The 21,122-nt window shown below is 41.2% G+C and overlaps 2 protein-coding genes across 3 annotated transcripts in view; both read right to left on the bottom strand.

The window, feature by feature from the left end:
• Positions 1-6,446, bottom strand: part of tp63 (tumor protein p63) — a 42,182-nt gene extending 35,736 nt beyond the window's left edge. Inside the window, exon 1 of one of the 2 annotated variants that reach the window (XM_080430135.1) lies at positions 6,306-6,446. In XM_080430135.1, coding sequence (XP_080286261.1) covers positions 6,306-6,358 — 53 coding nt within the window. In that variant the 5' untranslated portion in view covers positions 6,359-6,446. The remainder of the gene's footprint in view (positions 1-6,305) is intronic. The other variant, XM_080430136.1, reaches the window with a different exon arrangement.
• The window catches only part of tprg1 (tumor protein p63 regulated 1), a 701,399-nt gene that overhangs the window by 648,444 nt on the left and 31,833 nt on the right, over positions 1-21,122 (bottom strand). The window lies entirely within an intron of this gene.

Below are 21,122 nucleotides of genomic sequence, written 5' to 3'. Positions count from 1 at the left end.
AAGCTCACAAGGAGTCACATTGTGACGTGTTGTGAGCTTATATACATTGGCTATTTTTGCTTTGAGTTGAGGAAGAGGATATTGCATAATAAAAAAGCCTACATTGGGGAGAAAAGGCCCCTGGAAGGAGAACATCTGTGGTCTCTTGGAGCTTAGAACCCAATCAACATATCCAAGAGATCAGACAGTAGAATATAAGAGAAGGGTGGAGGTGAGGTGGTTGAGGACTGTGGCTGTCACAATGGAGTTGTAGACTACAGCTGCTGTCTGGCCTATCGTGATACACAATATAGGCTACATTTTGGCACAACATCAACAATAGGATAAGCCAGTATGTCCTAAGGAGGTGTTGAGTGGAATCCGTACAGTCCAGGTTAAAGTGTAATACACAACCAGAGAGGATGTTCACTGGAAAATGTTAATTGCTGGTGATATTACACATTATAATTCAGCCATTTTTGATGCTATGCAAAAGGTATTCAGGGAGGGAGAATTCCTGGCAATAGACCCTCCTCGTGGCCATAATATTTTTGAATTGTACAGTTTTGGTCATGTAACAAATCAGTGTAACACACCATGAAAATGTACTGTAAAATGTACACTAGACAAAACCTAAGTCACATACGATATTGTATGAAGTTGGAAATGTGAAGTTTGTGTGAAGAAAGAGGTGCCTGAAATGTTTTTCACCTGTGGCTTATTGTTTATCTTATAAATGAGCCACAGTCACATTTTGATAATTCCAACTTCAACTTTACATCACAAGTATACACCAGGTATAAAAGAGTGGGTGTTAAAAAATACATATATATATACACACATTAAGGAAATGATTGGTACTGTACTGTCGTATTTACATGATCAAGTGTTCCAGTCCTTGGAAACCTAGTCAATTTTGGCGTCTAGCATAATCCGAATGAGGTGTCAAGTTAAATTACTGTATGTATTTTAGATGCTATTTGCAAGATTTAATGAAATTACAATGGTGTTCACTGCTCATCATAAGTAATATTTATAACATTGAATGTTATGTAACTGCCCCCATAATGTTAAATTATTGAGAAGCACAGCTGATCCCAAACCCTTCAGCACCACAGTCCAGTCCACTGTTTACTTTTTGAGCCCAGGCACACACACAACACAGTGTAGTGTGAAAACTTAACAGCATCTAGGTGAAAATCCATGCATGTAAAGAACATATACAGCGAAATTGTTCTTTTGAAGCAATTGTACTGTAAAGACTGCTATAGTATGTCCTATGGCAAAAGGGCACCACCCAATATACATGACCACAGCCAGGTTGTCAATGCATCGATGATGCCATCCACATTTTCCCTTTGCCACTGAACACCAAATTGTGATTTATGCAGCTTTGTCCATAAACTCATTATACTTGCTGTCTAATGGTGGGAAATGGCTTGGAGCCTTCTCACAGCAGACAGTATGACAGGTAAACACAACAGAAAGTAATGTTAATGTCATGCTGCCACACAGAAAACACCTAAATGAAACACAGCCACAACTAATGTTATTACTGTATCTCTTCAATTGTGTTTACCTCCTGTCAACATGTCTGCTGGGAAAAGGAACCATTTCACTTGGCCACATGTAGGCTAGTAGCCTACAACAAAATAAATAAATGGGTGTCTGAAATGTTTGAAGTGTGTAGCCTAAGGCTACACACTTCAAACATTTAAGGCACCCATTTCTTTATTTTGTTTTCAAAACAAAACCTAGCATCTGATACATTTTGTCTAAGAATTCATTAATAATATTGTATTTCGTCCAGAATATATTTTACCATAAATTATTGCAGGTTATGGAGTCATGTGACGTGACCTAAACAATTCAGATGACATACAAATAAAAATAAAATTGTACAGTTCAGACTGCTTAACTGTACAACTTTGTACAACTGGAAAACAAATGGCCGCTGCAGGGGAATCCCCGAGTAGAAGACAATCTACAACAATGTCAAAGCATATTTGATCTGTTCATGTTACAAAATAGCCAAGACATAATGGTTAAAACCTCTTTCTGTTCAGTCTCTTAACCATAATAATAATGTTATTCCACGTTACATATCTGGAATGTTATGCTGTTATTTATGTACCATTGGAGTAAAAGTCGCTTTGCAATGTTTACCAGCTGCGTCATTTGCCCTTCATTCAGACATCAGATTAATTAATCATGATGACTATAGGAAATGAAGTTTAGTCCAAACATTTACAACTGCACTGTCACATTAACAGACCTTTCCTCACCTGCGCCTTGGAGTTTGATATTAATATAATGACTTTAATTAACTTAATGGGATAAACCACGTGCTGCAATTTTTACCTTCTGCAAATGACCTTCTCACACGAACGCCAGTGTTGCCAGAGTTTGTGAGAGAACTAAGCAACCAGGTCTATGAAAACAAGCCCAAAAGAGGCCATATGAGCCCTTTAAAGCTAAAATCATATAGGCATCAGCTATTTACAGATCTACATTGATTGATTGAATATTTTATTAGGCAAAAAATGTAAAACAGCACAGTTACATTTAAAATACTTTGTCTAACAGGTCCGTTCATAAAAGTCCTTGCGGACTTGTTTCCAATGAGGGCCTTGGTATTCAATTCATAGGCTATGATGCGATGCGACGCATTGTGAGCTTTAAAAATATATATATATAAAATATTTTCAGATAGGGGTCTGCAGACAAATACAATTTAGGGGTCCTTCAACCAGTGGTTTAAAGCCCAAAAAGCCACAACCACCAATATTTACAAGCAACTTTACAGAAAAACAAGCCCAAGGTCGCTTATAGTAGGCAGACATGGCAACACTGACGCACGCACACCCGATATATACCTCTATGACGCACACACGTCACAGATTCTCACGCAGACGCAGTCAAACAACCAATCATAATTGTGTTACCCAACTAAAATCTAATCATAACACTAATCATATTAAGCTGTATCACACGCACCGTTTATGCGTGTCTTCTCTTCATTTGCACCATGGAAAGTTTCACATCATGTAGTAGTTTGACCCCTGACCCCTTGGGTCGCTCGAGTGACACCAGTAACAACAGTGTGCCAATCCTGATATATTGGGTGGCAATAAAGCGCCAGACCGCCCCCTAGCGGCCCCCCCCCCCACTTGTGCATTTGATCCAAAGGCTTTTCTGGGGGGGTTAAATCTAAAGTCAATTCATTACACTAAACTAAACTACATAAACTAATGTACATAAGTCAACTGGAGTGGCAAATCATATTTAAATTACGTTTCCATGATTAATAAAATGAATTATAGACATTAAACCCAAATGTATTCATCTGAGTAATGTAAAATGTAATGGCCTATGATTATTTAACAAATAATAATAATAATAATAAATGTCCCAAATAATTACAAAATAATATTTCTGGACAATTTTTCGTTTTATCGATCCATGATGCTGATGAGGCGTCTAGCCCCTGGAGCCCTACTGTACATCTGCAATACCGTCGCTGTCATTCTTCCCTGTTGTGTATTTGATGGGAGTTTTTGTTGAGGATATAAAGAATTAGTGAGGAGCCCAAAAGAGGACGGTCTCTTAGTGTGTAGCAGATGACTGAGATTCTAATTGATCGTTACATATTTCCTTATGTTTAGCAAATCAATTCACCTCTACTCTCAAAATTCCTGGTCTCAGCATTCTTAATTCATACATTAATTATACATGTCCCTCGGGCAGCATTTTTTTTTTTTTTTACCAAACCTTAGTCAAATGAGTTGAACCCACTTCTGACTGTTGTTAGCCTGCTATTGGGTGTCTGGTTACCCAGAGAGTTATTTAGTTAGCCCGAGGCGAAGGCTGTTCAGCATCCACTTAAGGACAGAGCAGGCCCCTCCAGACGAGACCGGGCCAGAGGTCACCACTAAACAGGGATGGCTATTGTCTCTTGGCAGGTTGGGCACACCGACCGATGAAAATGCAATCAAAACAAACAGCCCAGCCGATCGGGGGGCTTCTCCAGTGTCCTTATTAATCATCCGTTCAAAGGCCTAAGCCCTTCTCCCTCTCATCTGTCAGCCCTGGCTGGAAGAGGGACATGACTGCTAAACAAAAGAAAGCCCCCAAAAGTTTCTCCTCGTCTCTCCGTCCCCTCGCTTGGTGTTGGAAGTGAAACATTTTGAAGTCAATTCCTCTGGGCGAAAGGACAGATAAAAACAAACTACCTTAGGGGGTTGGATAGTTGAAAAGAAAACAAGGTACCAGGAGATAAAATAAGATTTTGATTGCTAACTTTACTGGGAATTTTGCTTTGAATAAATATTGTATAAGAAAGAAAATAAATGTATGTTAAGGAAACTGATGCTATCAAAACATTTATACAAATATATGTATAAATATACATATCACAAAATATCCATTATGATAAAAGAGGAGTGAATAATAATTTTGTCTTGCCACAGCCACAGAAATAACCCATTTTAACCTCCTCGCATGAGTAAACTGAGCCCTCACACTAAGTCATTGTAATTTCAATCAAGCAGCAAGCCAGGCGCAAATTATGAACTCAGGGAACTGCAAAAAACAACCCAACAGAAGAATAATTACTGTCAATCAAAGAAGACAACCTAATATGAACCAACCCAACAACAAAAATATACAACATGATGATGATGAGGTGTAGAACCGTCAACAACACTTATGGACTGCAAAGTGCTAAACTGTCTGTCAGCAGTGACAGTGAATAAAACAGCACACTGTCTGTGTGTACAAATTAGGGGTTCAAGGCATACACAGTACCAAGACACAAAACTCAAGATGCACGCACATGTCAAGAAGACAGTTGTCGTGTCAACCTGTGAAATATGAAAATGCTGATCATAACCAGGAGGTCCCAAACATTCTGTGGCATGGTGGTAGCAACAATACAGTAAAACAGCTACGTAAACCTGTCATCACTTATGGTATAATGCAAATGGGAATGGCACTAATCCATCTAGTCTTTGGATAGAAACACCAGTGCAGAGGATTTAACAGAAGCTTTATTGCTGGTATGTCTTGTCTGTCCATTATGCAGGCTGGCTCTCATGGGTCTGAGACTATAGGCTTATAGAAGCACTCAGCAGGATGCTTTAGTACAATTTATATGAGGAAATACAGGTGTTTTGCTCAAACAACATTGCATTAGCGTGTAACGTTCAATCAGTTACTGTTGTTGACCAGTTGTTTTTAGTTTTTCGTGCTCAAGGCACACCAATAGGCAAGTCGAAACCCAGGAGCACACCTGGTATTATAGCAAAAATAAGCTATCTAGAAACTCAGGGTGCAACTCGTTGTGAGCTTGTAGATCGGCTATTTTCACTATTTTTTTAAAAATAGTGAAAATAGCTATTTTAAAAAATGTGTTTAATGAGTCATTTATTTATAAAAAACTAAATGTATTTACAATGTCTGCCTAAATGTGTAGGGTGTAAGCCTTGCCTCATGAGTGAGCATATAGTACTGTTACATTTGAGCCTTTTGGTGTTTTATCCTTTTGACAGATATGCACAAATATAGGTTCATGTATGCATTTTTGTCAATACAAAATTATCAATTAAACCCCAAGGCACACCTGGACTTGTCTCATTGCACACTGTTTGAGAGCCACTGCTCTAATGATTAGAAAGTGTACAGTTAGTACCCCCAGCACTCCGCTAAGAACCCAATTCCCTTGCTAAGGCCCTTGCAATTCACATGCCAAAAGTCCCATACTGTAAGGATGAGGGGCAGTCTGATCCGGTGAGAGGAGGGTGTCATGTATCTGTCTGCTACTTCAGCCCTGATGGCCCTCTACACACGCATTGTTGCCATAAGTATGCCACACTTATAAATATCAGGCAGGCTGGCAGCTGAGGATCCAGGCAGACACAAGTGGTCAGTGGTCTTTTTGGACCTCCAGACAGCCTCAGTATGAATGATAGTCTTATTAATTATGAATTAATATAGGACTGATGAGACACCCTGAATATTAATTCAAGTCATACGTCAGTCATTGTGTAGACTTGTGTTTTTGTATGGAATTAATACAAAGTTTGTCCTATCAGTAGGCCTACCACATGTCAAACCATGCTACCTGTGTTAATTCAGCGGAATATTACATTTTATTATATATTGCAACATTCGCTGCTGCCTGTATGAGTGACAAATAAATCCATCTTGATTCTTGATTCTGAGATTTTGAAATCAAACTTGAGCAAAAAACAGTCTCTGTCATTGATTGTATTGTAATAAAAAGTCTACAGAGACACAAGCAGGTTTGCAGTAGGTACAGTACTTACCGGTGAAAGGGGAACTCTGGACAGTACTGCACAGCTGTGTGTGGTGAATTCATGGTCACAGGCCAAACTTCACTTCGCTTTGCCGAACTCTTCAAAGCTAATCAGCAGGTCACATAGGCACATGTATCAATAATGACTGTGCATAAACCACATGGATAAATACAAACAAAATCGATATAAATAAAATAAATAAACAAACAGTTCTGGATTAAAGTGCTGGAGGCTGAAGTGCAGAGAGTGGATAGAAGCTGGAGGGATGTTTTGAATATAGGTATTTCTTCTTAGGCTGCCCTGTACATAGGAGGGGCTTGTGCCAGCTCACTGACCAATCCCCTGCCACAGTTGTACAAGATACCCCTCACCCTGAGTTGCTAGGATATAGATATCAAGCAACACCCTTCACCCGTCTGACCTGCCTACTCCCTTCTAACATACAGTATTGAGTCCACTCCATTTGTTCCGCGATCCTGTTCTGATATTTCCACCCAGATTCCCTAGTGGTTTTGCAGGCTTGCAGGCACGTCTCTCTCTCTTGCATCACACCGCCCAATATGTACCCCCGGAACTTCACCCTGCATGGTAGAATGTTTGCCATAAATACCCTCTGTGTGCCCACGTCGGTTGATCACCTGCCGATTCAGCAGAAAACCCGCACATTCGTACAGCCATACAGTTGCATGGAGAATCCCTCCCTATTTCACTAGCTGATATAAAAGACAACACCTTAATCGAAGGACGTTCAGAACATGAGAGACTTCATGTCGAGGTGGAGGAGAATCGTCCGTTGAGACTGGCTGTGGCTGGCCCACTTGAAGTTCTCAGTCAAGAGGAACCTTCATTAACAAGACAACAGACAAAGGAGTCTCAGACTTGAGATGTCTTTACAGTAGTCGACATAACCTGATCTTATTTAAGCACACACAGAAAGCTCACCACATCCTAGCACATACCTCCATTCAGACACTCTCTCTCACCCAAGTAGTATGACACTGTAAACTTAGAGGTGTTCGGTGGTTTTCAGAAATGTATAGCAGATGAATCAGCATGCTAAAATAAAAGGCAGGGTCACAGAGGGGGGAATGATAATAAATAGATGTGGTGTATCCAAGGGAACACAAGCTTCTAAGCTGGATCTTGTACTTCTAATAAAGACAGGCAGCCTCTCTCCTGTTTGGCTACCCACAATGTCACAATGGGCCTATGAGGGACAGGACATAGTGATGATGTCAGCAGAGTGTATACCAGCCTGGTGAGCTAAGACTACAGCTGAAATCCTCACTCTTTCTGAGACAATGCTCAGTTGAATAGAAATGCAACACCCACCCAGACACACACGAATACATACACACAGGCAAGCAGACAATCACACGAGGCACGCATAGTTGCATATACACGCGTTAGCCAATATTGTTTACACTTCTCTTCAGTTTTAATCCAGAACAATAACGGTCTTATTAGCTTGCAAAATAGTCTTATGGTCCACGTTGCACTGACTGTCTCCACCTGGCCGGACGGCCGAAGGCCGGATTCTATGTTTTTGCCCCTGTCCATCTGTCTGCCTTGTCTGTCTGTGAAAAACTAATCTGAGGCACCACGGCGCTGGGTCGATCGGCATGAAACTTTTGCATGCACACTCCCAGAAGGCCAAGGAAGAACCTACACCCCTATTTTTGGACTGGGATAACATCCCAAGGCCACATCTACGCCTTTTGGCTTAAAACGGCGATAGTGCACCCAACGGTGGCTGGCCCGAGTCTGTCCGTTGCTCCCCGGCCGGCCTGTTTTCAGACTGTTATCCCAGTCACAATTGACATTTATGTCATTTGTTTGTTGTTTTTATCTGCATCATGGTGGCGCTATAAGAGGCTGCTTCACCTTCTGGTTTATACCTCTTGAACCGTAGATTGTATAGCGATCTGGATTCCTTGGCTCATGACCCAACTCCATATACAGGCCATGTCCATTTCTGCCTGTCAACGTTTTCCACCATTTTGCGTTTTCTTCATAACAGACTTTGCTATTACTCCTACACTTGTGGCGTTTCCAGGAATTACAATTTGGGGAGGCAAGCGAGGAGCCAATGCAATGTTAGAATGTTTTTTTTTCTCGTTTTTTTCAGTCAGTGTTTTTCTAGGGTAGGTGAGATCACACTTGGGGTGGCGGCTGCCACCCTTGCCTCTACAGTGAATACGCCACTGGGTAGGACTAGGAAGCACAGCTGCAAAAAAAAGATTGGCACTTGATCTCCTTTTAACCAATGGAAACAGTTATTACTTGATGTTTTAATGGAACTTTCTACAGCAAGATTAAATGGTGCTAATCAGCAGACAATAGACAGAATTACATCAAGTTAGGACCTGTACTGCATGATTATGAATAGCATGTGTTATATATAAAATGCCCATCTTTTGATTATTACAGGATTTGTTGTTGTTTGCCGTTTTTCCATAAGCCTACGAGAGGGTGGGTTGGGAGGGATTAATTCAAATTTTAATTGATTTTATTTTAATTTGATACATATTTATTTTCTGGTTAATTTGGTCTTTGTTTGATTACGTTTATTTGAATTATTATATAGTGATTATTATTGTGGTAGTATTGCCATATTTATAATCTATTTAATCTTTTTTGTAGTGGTTGTTGTTGTGGGGGTGCAGGGTTTGGGGCTGTCTTTCGTGGAAGAGCCATTGAAGGGGGTGTGCCACTCAGACCCGATGGTTCTGGGTGAGCACGGGTAGGTGGGTACAGTATGTATCCCTGCAGTTGCTAAGGGTATCTGTCTATGTGTGTAGTATCTGTGAATGCGCGCGCGTGCGCACACACACACACACACACACACACACACACACACACACACACACACACACACACACACACACACACACACACACACACACACACACACACACACACACACACACACACACACACACACGTGTACTTGGATGTGCAGTGTATGTGATCATGTACACGGGTGAGGTGTCACATATGTCATGCTCGGGCGAGTGGCAGCTTGTGGGTACAGAGATCTATTGGTTTTGTATTTAATTTGCAATTAATGCTTGTCTGTATCCCCTTTTCGTCTCTTATAAAAATCTAAACAAAAGGTTATAACAAAAACAAAAGAATGTAGCATCTGATTGCCGTGAAACTTTGCATGCACACTCCCTAACCCTGTATAGCTGTTGAACCATAGGTTGTACAATTAAAGACTTTTGGTTTTCCCTTTGATTCTTTAGATCATGACAAAACTCCGCATACAGGCCCCGCCCGTTTATAACTGGATTTTCCACCATTTAGCATTTTCTTCAAAACACACTTTTTGCTACTACTCTGACTGTTTGCGTGCGGGGCCCGTTTAGCAAATGATACTACAAATCATGAACTGATCCGATCTGCCCCAAATGTTAATCACACATTGAGACCTCTAAACAAGCCAGAGCCAAAAGTAATTTCAATTCCATCCAGGGGGTACCACAAATTCTACAAATGACAGTTTGTTGCCAAAACTTCATTTTCCCCACCAAATTAGGCACAAAAGTTCTCAGGAGTCACGTGACAATGACCATCAAATAGGGTTTTGATATTCCATAACCAACTGTTTGCCTGTAATTGCCTTAAAAAATGTCTTACAAAGAATATATGAGCCATTAACTAGATTGTACAATCCAAATTCTTTGAAACTCCACCTAGATTTTCACACTTCACACACTAAACACACTTTCTAATTAATTGATTCTGGGATGTCTACATGACCGAGTCAATTGCCTTCACAAAGTGTTGTGTTTGTAGTGTAATACCTATATTCTGAACGTCTTTAGTCTTGCACCTGATAAAATACCCCCTGAATTAGTATAATGATTCAAATAGAATACAGCTAATACTAATACTACTAAAAATGTATCAAAAACTAAAAAAAATTAACAATAAAAACTATAAACGAGCAAACCTACTCTTGAAATGAAATGAAACTAAACTGAACAAAAACTACAAAAACACAATACAAATAAAAACGAATGAAAAATACAAAACTAAATTGACTCCTATTATAAATATTTATTTATTACTAAATAGCTTTTTTTATTTTTACTTTTGTAACTGAATACCATTGTAAATGAGGGTCATTCATCAATGGTTTCTCGAGGTGAAATTAAGTTGGTTGCTGATGATGATGTATTCAGGTGTGGAAGTGAATGTATGTGGAAGTGAATGAGTAACGCTCTCGGCTAATGTCAAAGTGCCCTTGAGCAATGCACCGAACTCTCACCTGCTTCAACAGAGCTGCTCAGAGATCAACTGCGCACAGGGCTGATTGTGCTGGGTTACTCCGTGCTGGGAGTGTGTGAATGCCTGTCTCCCTCTCAGGAACTACTGTACACCACAGCACCGCTGTAAATGAGAAGGTATTCTAGAACCTTCACTTAACCACATGAACCTAGCGTCCTTATTCAGGGGCGAACATTCGTTGAAATAATTTTGTGTTGAGGGAAAAAAGAAAGGGGCCTAGTATAGACCCCTGGGGGACTCCTGTCAACTCATACAATCTCTAAGTGATTATGTTCTCATGAGATTCATGAGCAGTTCTTTCTAGTTATTGGAATAGTTAACGCTGTGCTTTAGTTAAGTCCTCTCCTCAACGCAGCAAGGACAAACTGACCTCCACGTGATTAAATATGATATTTGCAAGGACATATGAAACCATTACATCATTAATTGCACTAAGGCTGGGGCAATGGGAACCTGTCACCAGACCCCCCCATTACTTCATTTCAGATGCATGTGTGTGTTTATGGCATGTCGGTTACGTCAGTCACATCTCTGTTACTGCCATCAGTAGGGGAGCACGTATCTCTAATGTGCTTATTATTCTCACAAGGCTCAGATGTGTTCTGCCACAGTGCTAAGCTGGCTTTAATCTGTGATCGTACCAGCAGTCTGAGCAGTAGACGGCACACAGAGGTCGCGGGACACATCCTGTGTAACCCTAGATGTACATCCCCTTAATTCGTCTTTATGCATTCATTTTCCTGGGTGCATCATGGGCCCCCCGTTCAAACGGGCCTATTAATGTCTAGAGTTTACTTATGGGATGCCACGGAGCAGTTGGCGAGGCAGCTGATGATGAGCGAGGCCCCGCTGGCCACGTCCATGGACAAGTATGATCAGTGTCAGTCAAAGTACGCACTGCACTCTGGCCAGTCAGAGTGGGGTGCGTGGGCAATGCTTGTGTGCATGTGTATTCCAGTTGGTGACTAATGTGGGGGAAATCCAGATGAGTCAAAACTACCAGTGTCCGGTGCAGTGTCTGCGAGGTGACAATTTATGGCCTATGGAGGGGGTGGGGGCACTCTGAATGCACTAAACTGCCCAGCAACGTGGCATTGTTTATTATAACATGCCTATAGTGAAACCTGAAACTGAATATGTGGACTGAAGTTCACAGGACAAGAAAATAAACTAATAACCCAAAAATATTGGTTTAAATTAATTGGAATATCAGGAATAATAATTGGTCTATTGCAATTTCTTAAGTGAACAGAGTCAGAAAAAAAAAACATTGCGACCAGTCATGCATGTCAAAAGTGTGCTATGATTACTGTACAAATGTAGCTATTTTCTTATTTTTATTTTATTTTATTGCTGTAATTAATTATTATTTTTCTTATTGTTGCAACTATGTTGAGAAACCGATACCATTTTTCTTCTTTTACTGGTGTAGCCTACTTTACATAAGACGTACAATCTTGAATCTTGAAATGTCATAAACCAGGCTGAGCTTCTTTCACATTGTGACCGGAATAACCTGTCTGTCCATAAACCGCATGATTATTTTTGTGGGATATTCAGTCAATCTAAGACAATTAAGCATGCTTTCCCACGCTGTGATTCAACACTTATTTTTTTCTTTTTGCCTTTTGTCACAGTCTCTTCTACACCTGAGATCAGACGTGTCACCATGGGAAAGCTCCTGTTGCCAGAGGCGAACAAAAAGGCAATGGGCCAGAGTTGAAATAAACCATCCTGTATGACAAGCTCCAGTGGGAACCAGATTTGTTTGTTGGATAAAGGTGGCAAGGGATTTTTTAAGGTGGCTCTAAAGGTAAGAATTAAGGTATTAGTAAAAAAATAGCATAAATTATAGCAGGAATCCTAGCGTCCCTATCAGGGGCAAACATTTGGCAAAAATGGCAGATCTGTAACTGTCACATTTTGAGCTTGTGGATCTGACATTTTTGCCAAAGAGATTTGTTGCACATCGGGAAAAAATGAGGTTACCAAGTAAAAAGCCCCGGGGGACCACAATCAACTAAGTATATGGTTTAAGTGTTTCTTCCAAAGAAGTCCATAGTTGGGAAGTGTGAAAAAGAGGTTGTCAGTGTCGTTGAAAGATTACACAATGTTTCATGCAGAGAAATTGTTGATAATATTCATGCTGTTTTTAACTACTCCACTAACTTTTCTCTGAGTCACTTAATGCAAATGTTCACAAAGACAACACCACTGTTGGTGGTGATTCCTTGAACAAACCGTTGTGTTGAGTGTGTAAGTGTGATTAACCCAAAGGACATGGAGGATCGCAGAATAAACAAATACATATAAAACCTTGGATCAAAACCTGTTCTGGTTCAAACGAGTACGACTGGTTTGCTTTGTTTTTCTTCCCAAGGGCACAGAATCCCTACCTGTGGACTGGAGCAGAGTACTTTTGGTAAACATAATCAAAGCTTTCCAGCAACCAGTCTCAGATCTGAGACACAGACATCCAGTGAACCACACACCATCAATCACGGCTAAGCCAACTCTAAAACCCATCTTTGGCGTCTTTTGATGTCAGTCGACATTGCTTATGGCACACGGTGTTGGCATTAAACGATGTAATTTCATATGCACCGTGGGGAAACAAACTGAAATGGTGTGAAACCCCAAAGAGCACATTCTGTTTTGAAGATGCCCTCAAGACAACACAATAATTAGTTTATTAATTGATCTAGCCATGGACCCACTAATCACCCTGCACTCCAAGTGTAAACAAAGCAGGTGACTCTTGACTCCTAATTACTGGCAACTAATAAGATAACACGAGATGACCAGAGAAGTCACCCTAAGAGCCAATGATGAGTCTTCAACTTATAATAAAATAGCCCCAAGTTGATAAACACACGTGTTTGTTTGCACGAGCAATCATTAATAGTTGAAGGATTTGTATGCATTTGATATAGCCTAGATCTTAATTGTGCTCCGGCACTAATCAACCTTCTCAACAGGAATGCTCGGAGCATCAGATGAAGAAGTGGTGGAGAGAGCAGAGGAGTGTGGGGTGATGATATGGTACACGGTTAGAGCAGGTGCTCCAGTCTTCTGCTTCAGCACTTCTGTGTGGTAATACAATCTTTCATCTTCGAACTTTTAGAAATATAGTCTATGATGTAGAAGTTGTGGACTGGTGTTTAGCAACCACACCACCGGTATCCTGGCAACAGAGTGACAAGGGTGATTGGTCGGCCTCTCAACCTATTAAAAAGCATGTATGTGTAGTATATAATGTCTAGAGGCAGGCCAAAGACACACTATCCGCTATCCATGAGCTAACACCCGTCTACATGTAATCTAAGTGAGGGGCTGAAGTGTCCTTTGTCACTGGATACGCTTCAAAAATAAAACATGCCGTTGATCTGCTTGGATGCTTGAATGAAAGCAGATATTTCAGAGACATTTCTTGGGCTCTCTGATGAATAGACAAATGTGCATCCAAGACCACAATACATAGCAATACAAAACAAATACATGAAAGGAATTCATCCTGCTACATAGTACATAATCAATAACTCGTAATTCCGTATCTATACATTGTGTACAGATAAAGTGGGTCACCTAACACACACTGAGTGTTCATGTAAGCTTTATATAAAGTTGCCCACACCTGCTGATCTGAATCTACTAGAAAGAACATGTGGTGGGCTTAACAGCAGGGGAAAGGCTTGGTTTTATTGGTGCTGATTTCACTATTAAATTCCTATCATGAGACACAGTCGGTACAAAAGCATGACGCTCAAGAGTCCAACAATGGTCTCTTCGTTTTCATCAAACTCATTTCATCGACCCTTTTGTACATACTACAGGGGTGATGCTTAATTAAAATGTTATTAGCTTGTGCTAATTGTCCAGACTTAGACAATTTACATTGCTATGACTACACAGCATGGGAATGGGGACACAGGCGGGGGTATTAGCAGTGTCAGGTAGGCCAGGTTTCTGCAGCATGACGTCACTTGTCAATCAGTCATGGGTCAGCAGCTGGTGAGAAGGGTTTATGCTTGTACGTATGCATCTGTTTAGGTGTCACTGCGTAGGTGTGTGAAGTGTAAATGGCAACGCGGCACGCCCCGACTCTTTTTACGCTGTCGTAGAACGGTGGCCGGCAATGATCCCTCTATCTGGCACCGTCTGCATGACCTATTGGACATGAAGCGGCGCCAAAGGGTATGGGTGATGAGTGGCACATACTATATAGGTGATGTTGTGTGCTCTCAGAGCACTGGTGATGAATAAGGTGCATATAGGTCTGTTCTTCTGGAAACTCCATAAGTGGAGGTGGGTCACTGCGGTGGTCCACGTCACCTCTGACTCCACATCATCCTCTCAGAAACGGAGTCTGAGTCACTCTGCAAACTGGGGCTGATTGACACCTGGCACAGAGCAACACAGAGTATAACAAAGTTAAACCGGCTTTAGACTTTCACTTACCCTGGCCTGCTTTGTTCTTCAGCCCACAGATTATTCTCCAATTAAAGAACTGGAATGCAGACTTAAAAGACAGAAGCCGTGCATGTGCTTTCCTTTCGAAAAAAAATATTTGACGATGCCACTGTATGGCGAAACTGGTCTCAGAATCAGACTTTTAGCACAGAAACAAATGTTAACCAAGCGGATTCTACTAAGATATAAAATAAAATAAAATGAGTCATGGCACCTACTCCTTTTTACTATACTGTATAGTGGCAGACTCTGCTTTGTTTGTCTTCACAGTGATTTTCAGACCCGGTTCATCATTCCAATTCTTTGCTCAAGGGGCACAGAAGCAACAAATACAGATGATCAATAATATTTGGACTTATATGATGCCCAGATACTGTAGCACACAACAAAATATACTTTTATTGCTCCTAGTATTGATGATTTCTTGTATAGTATTGTATGTCTTTATATGTCTTGTTGAATTAAACACACGGAAACAAGCCCTCAGGGCTTTTTGTGTCATCCGTTTAGCATTATTGTATAACTGTACCTCTGTACCTTTTGCAAACTGTTCATAAAGTATTCAATCAATCGAAAAGAAAAAAAGCTGCAATGCATGTTTGGGCCTCCTGGCCACTTCCTACATGCATCCAAACATTGAGGATGCATGTAGGAGGGTCTGTACTTGGCCCGCTCCTTTTCCCCCTTTATGCCAGATATCTTTGCCAAAAATAGCCAATCTACAAGCTCACAAGCGTGTTATAAGCTTGTACACCTGCTATTTTTACAGTATGTTCGCCTACTATGACATGCCCAAAATAGGGACTCTGATAATATTCTGATAATATTCTGAAGAAGCCTTTTCTGGTCATAACATCTATGATTGGTTACAAAAACAATGCTCAGGGTGTTGGTCCTACTGCCATTGTTTGTTTGGCAAAGCAGAAATCGACGTTGAACAAGTCAGAAAATAACAGGGCTGAAAAACAAATCGGCAGACTCGGCTGGCAGAGAAGGTTGCAGGACAGGTTTGTTGAGCCCCGAGGCAACTGTGGATCCTCCCAGGCTCCTGAAGAACCACCCCCCTCCCCCCAGACCACCACTCCTGAACCCCTAGGACGACTCGCAAGTCACAGGAACATTTTTCAAACACTCACTATCCTGACAATCACTCATACACAACTCGGGGTAAGTGATCCCCAAGGAAGTCAGAGCCACGTCCCTCTGAGGGAAGTCAGCCAGAGAGGGGTTTGGGAGGAACACATTGAAGCGGCGATGACAAATGATGTTGGTTTGGTGGGTAACTTCAGTTGCGACGTATGCAGAGACGATGCATTTCAATGTCGTTCTAAATGTAGCCACGATATGTGTTGTTGGATTTGAGTGTACTGGTTTTCAATTTGGCCACCCTCTAATTCTCTTGTGAGAGTAAAAAAAAAAGTGGAAAATGTGATGAATAGTTTTGTAGTCTGCTTTCCTATGTAATCCAATAGACAGCGATTGCTCCCAGTCAGCCCTGCCCCATCCGTTCAGCTCTGAACACCAGACCTTTCACCGCCCCAGTCCCAGCCAAATGACAGCGAGTGCACGCACGCACGCACACACACACAAACACACGCGCGCGCACACACACATGCACGCACACGCACACACGCACAGAGCTGCTCCAGCACCCTCAGGTGGACTGCCCTGAAAGCAGAGAATAGGGGCGAGAACAACCTCTGTGAGGTAAACAGACAAACACTCCGAGTGCCAGACTTCATCCGAGGTGAACTCATGGCACTGCCATAGAATGTATGCCTTTAAAATAAATAATATATGAAACTTCAATATATGAAAAGAACATTTAACTTTATTTATCTAACGAACAAGCAAACAAGTAAATATAAAATGCACAATTATATTGATTTTATTTAACCAGTTAAGCCCTACAGTATTTTTATATATTTTTTGACTTTTGTAAAAAAAATCAACCAAAATTGGAACGCCAGGTTGAAAGAGGTTAAAAATCTGGACAAATAAATAATGGCCGATATATCTGCAAAAACAAAACACCGGTCGGGCTCCAGTTTCTTCAGCTACACCTGATCACATCCCTTCCCCCCAAACACAAATATTCATCCACACAGGTACACACACACACCGCCTCCACCCCACACACACAAATCATCACCCATCCTCCTCCTATGTCACGGTTAGTCATACAGAGTCATCATTGGACAGGGAATAATAAGTCATCTATCACTATGCAAGGCCTTTCAAAACACCACACTATCACTCTTATCAAAACAATCTTAAAAGGTTGTTGAATAGATCTCGGCAGAGCTCAGGGGAGCATTGAACTGTAACACAAGTCATTCTGGGCTCGGCTTGAAATCACACCGAGCCATTGGGATCTCTGGGAGCTGTGAGCGTGTCCAAGGCTGTAGTGCTCTGTGCCAGGGTCAAAACAGAGAACAGTGTGGCCTGGTAGGGCATGGTGCCCCACCCGTGTCTGCGGCAGCCCCCCTCCCCCGTCAGGCTACACAGCATCGGAATGTAAACTCCGTGGCCATCCACCCATCGCTCTGATCAGCACCCTCTTGGGTGCTTCTGTCACCAGCTACAGTGGTGCCACCAGCAGGTATGGATGAGTGCTAGAATGAAAATAAAAACAGTATATGACTTGAGAGATCATCCTTTGTTTTTTTGCGGTACAAGCATAAAGCTTGATAGTTAATAGAGCCTGACAAGAATAATCATTTGGTGGCAAATTATAACCTGTTCTCAGCACAGACGGTCTGCCTTTGAACCTTGAGACATTTAAGGTATTAGGTTGTAGTTATTTCTCAGTCCCATTTCCAGCTGTGCTTCTTTTCGCCATTAAAGCACAGTGCAGCGTCTCACCAAAGCCTGCCTCAGGACGCTGTAAACCACGCTTCTGAATGCGCTGGTCATGCAAACCCTGGCAGCTAAACGCTGTTTTGTGCCTCATACGAGCTCTGAGTTGAGAAAACATTTACTGTGTAGGGAGGTGGTCCGCCCATTTCCAACGAAGGTTGGCAACCACGGACATCTGGTGAAATCGTAGCCCACAGCTGTCGCCGGCCTGACATCTCCTTGCTCTCAAATTTATCTCCCGCCACCAGGACATCTGCTTACAGCGTGCCAGCCATATCGAGGACATATTTGCAAGCTGCGAGGAGGTTGCTGGGGACACATTGGCCAATACAGAAGCCACGGGCCGGGGTGTTGGGCGGAGCGGGTCAGGCGGGCGGGAGAAGCCAGGGCACTCACTTAGCGTCAAGCCATCACATTCTTGCCTCCTCCTCTCCCAGAGGTCAGGCTGGGGGACACTAAAATGGAAGGAGGGGTCTCAGAGGGCAGTGCTTGGTGCACCTTAGGATGACATCTTAACCTCACATATAAACTGCTCCCCTCACCCCTGAGGCAGAGAGGGCCACTGTGCTGCTCAGACTGCTGTGATTAACATTCTCAAAGGATAATAGCACTGTTTCCACTGCTTTGTTTTTTCAGTTATGGCTCATTCGTCATTCTTACTTTGATAAACTGCACTGTGACTTTTTTTATTAAAATTTTCATCATCACTTAGATATTTGAATAACTGTTGAGCTCATATAATATATATATATTACACTGGTTGAAACTGGATTATAATGAAATAGGAATTACTGGAATTACTTTTTCTGTCAAGTTGCTACAACTACTACTGCTACTACTCAGGGGTGGAAAGAGTACTAGAATATCCTACTCAAGTATAAATACTGTTTCTTAAATATTACTCAGGTACAAGTAAGTTTACTTATGAAAGAATGCAGTAGGTTCAAAGTAAAATTTAATAGAATCTCCTGTTTGTGAAATAACAGCATATATAGGTTACTCTGTAATTGTACTTAAGTGAAAGCAGAATTACTGATTAAAGAATGTTTTCAGAAGGTATGAGTACAAGAAAACCGTACACAATCACAATAAAGAGGTTACTAATTAGTTAATTTCCACCTACTTTCCACACAATTATTAGTACTTCAGGCCTACTAAAAGTAATAATAATAGCAATAACCTCATGAAGTCATGAAGTTTAATCCAAATCAATTCAAATGATAAATGACATCTATGGCCCATAACTATGATAAAGAGCTTGCTACCAAAATTAATTATTTCTTTCCAGTAAGTAAATAAGTAGTTACTCATGCACAACTTGGGGCACAACTCAGAGCACCAATCCTTACCAGACAAATTAAATACATTAGAAGAAGCACAGGTCTTCCAGGATTGCATCTAAATCAACCACATAATCTGACTGAGGAAGTGAGGAGTTACTGCCCCCTGTTGGCAAGTAGTTGAACAATACATTCCTTACCAGGGAACAAATGTAATGTACAGATAGATGACTTGATTTAAAACAGTTGCACAATTCTGGCAAAATAACTCAAATAAAAATGCGCTCACTCACAAGTGCATTATGGAATGCATATGTCAACCGAGTCTTGTTGAACCTGGATTCCTCAGCGATCAGTCTCGCCAAAAGTGTGTTGGAGAGGTGCAGTGGACTTTTCTTAGTCTTGATTATGGGTATCAGATTCCATAGAGTCATGGTGTGCATGCATATCAGAGAGTCACAGTGTGAATGTGTGCTTAGTGTACGCCTGTACGTGCAGCTTGTGTGTGCAGTGCACGTACGTGTATGGAGGTGGGGGGTATGCGCTGGCAGACGCCCTGGTCTCTCAAGGTGCGGCCCCTGTGTTGCTGTCTGTACAGCCTCTCCAGTAGCCTGTCAGCAGTGCTTATAGGTCGCCCAGCCCACTTGGGGCCAGCCTAAAAAGAGGGAAGGGATGATTGACGTGGCTACATGAACTGCTGCACAAGCAGGTTATACCAATCCCCCTCAAAGCAGAATGCTCTTATGAACTTTGTCTGTGATTATTTAGATTGTAAATTTGTCTTAGAATGCAAAAGCAGAGTGGAATTGTTACTCCTTAATCCATGCACAGGTATAGCACTTGCAGGCAACAGGCCGGCAGTAGTTTAGAATTTCCTGAATTTGTGTAGTTACAAGAACTCTCGTTACGCTCTGTAGTACTGAATAGCTTTTTCATGTACTTTTACTTTCTTGAGTACATTATAAAATCAGCAATTCTCCAATTTAAGTAAATGTTTCATCAAATATTGTACTGAAGTACTATTGGAAAGGCAATAAGCAATCTCACTTCTAGAGTAATTTGAAAGGTAGTGTAAGTGATATATGGTTAAAACAAATAAAAACAAAAATTGTGTGAAAAGGTTAAAGCTCTATATTCTGCAGAAATCATTGCTAAGTAATCATTGCTAATAAGAGTGTTTGTTCAGTAACAGGGGTTTCCCCATCTCTCCAGCTCTTCAATAAACAGAAAATTCATTTTCAGGTTGGTTGCCATTGCCAATTTAATCCAATCAGGAGAAGCTTACATTTTATAGTGTTAGAAGTTAAAGTTTTGTCTGATTATTTCTCATCACTTCCAATTTCCCTTGTTAATTCTGTACCATGTATCAGATCTCTCTCCTGATTGGATAAAATTGGTATCCTGAAAATGCCTTTTCAATGTTTTTTAAAGAGCTGGAGAGACACGAAGACCCCAGTTAATGGACAAACACTCCATTGCTATCAGAATATAGCACTATTTAATACATTTTAATAAAAGAAAATCACTTACTGCAATTTTAAGTCCATCTGGATCTGAACCTGCAGATATAATCTATTCTAATGGATGTTGTTATCTCAGCATTTGTGACATTCTGCAGACTTTCAACACAAAAATTGTGGTACAAATAAACAAACAAAGTTTTGACATTGGGTTGTGATTACTTAAACTGTGCGTTAGGGCCCAAGGCGCAGGCGTATTCTGGTGAGTCATTACAATGGAAAAGAAGCCCAGTGGCCCCGGTGTGAGAATACCTAGGTCCCCAGGTGATAAACTTTATAGCCTTTTGTCATCGAGGGGGTTTCAGGGGATCCCCAGCTAAATTATAAACATTTAAGAACCAAATGCACCGGGTCCATTTGGTTCCATTTGTACACTGACAGAGTGGACAGTGTAGATTGGG

Source organism: Gymnoscopelus braueri, assembly GCF_963280865.1.
Source record: "Gymnoscopelus braueri genome assembly, chromosome: 6".
Classification (NCBI taxonomy): domain Eukaryota; kingdom Metazoa; phylum Chordata; class Actinopteri; order Myctophiformes; family Myctophidae; genus Gymnoscopelus; species Gymnoscopelus braueri.
Note: the sequence above shows the minus strand (reverse complement) of the source record. Positions and strands in the feature narration are given on the sequence as shown.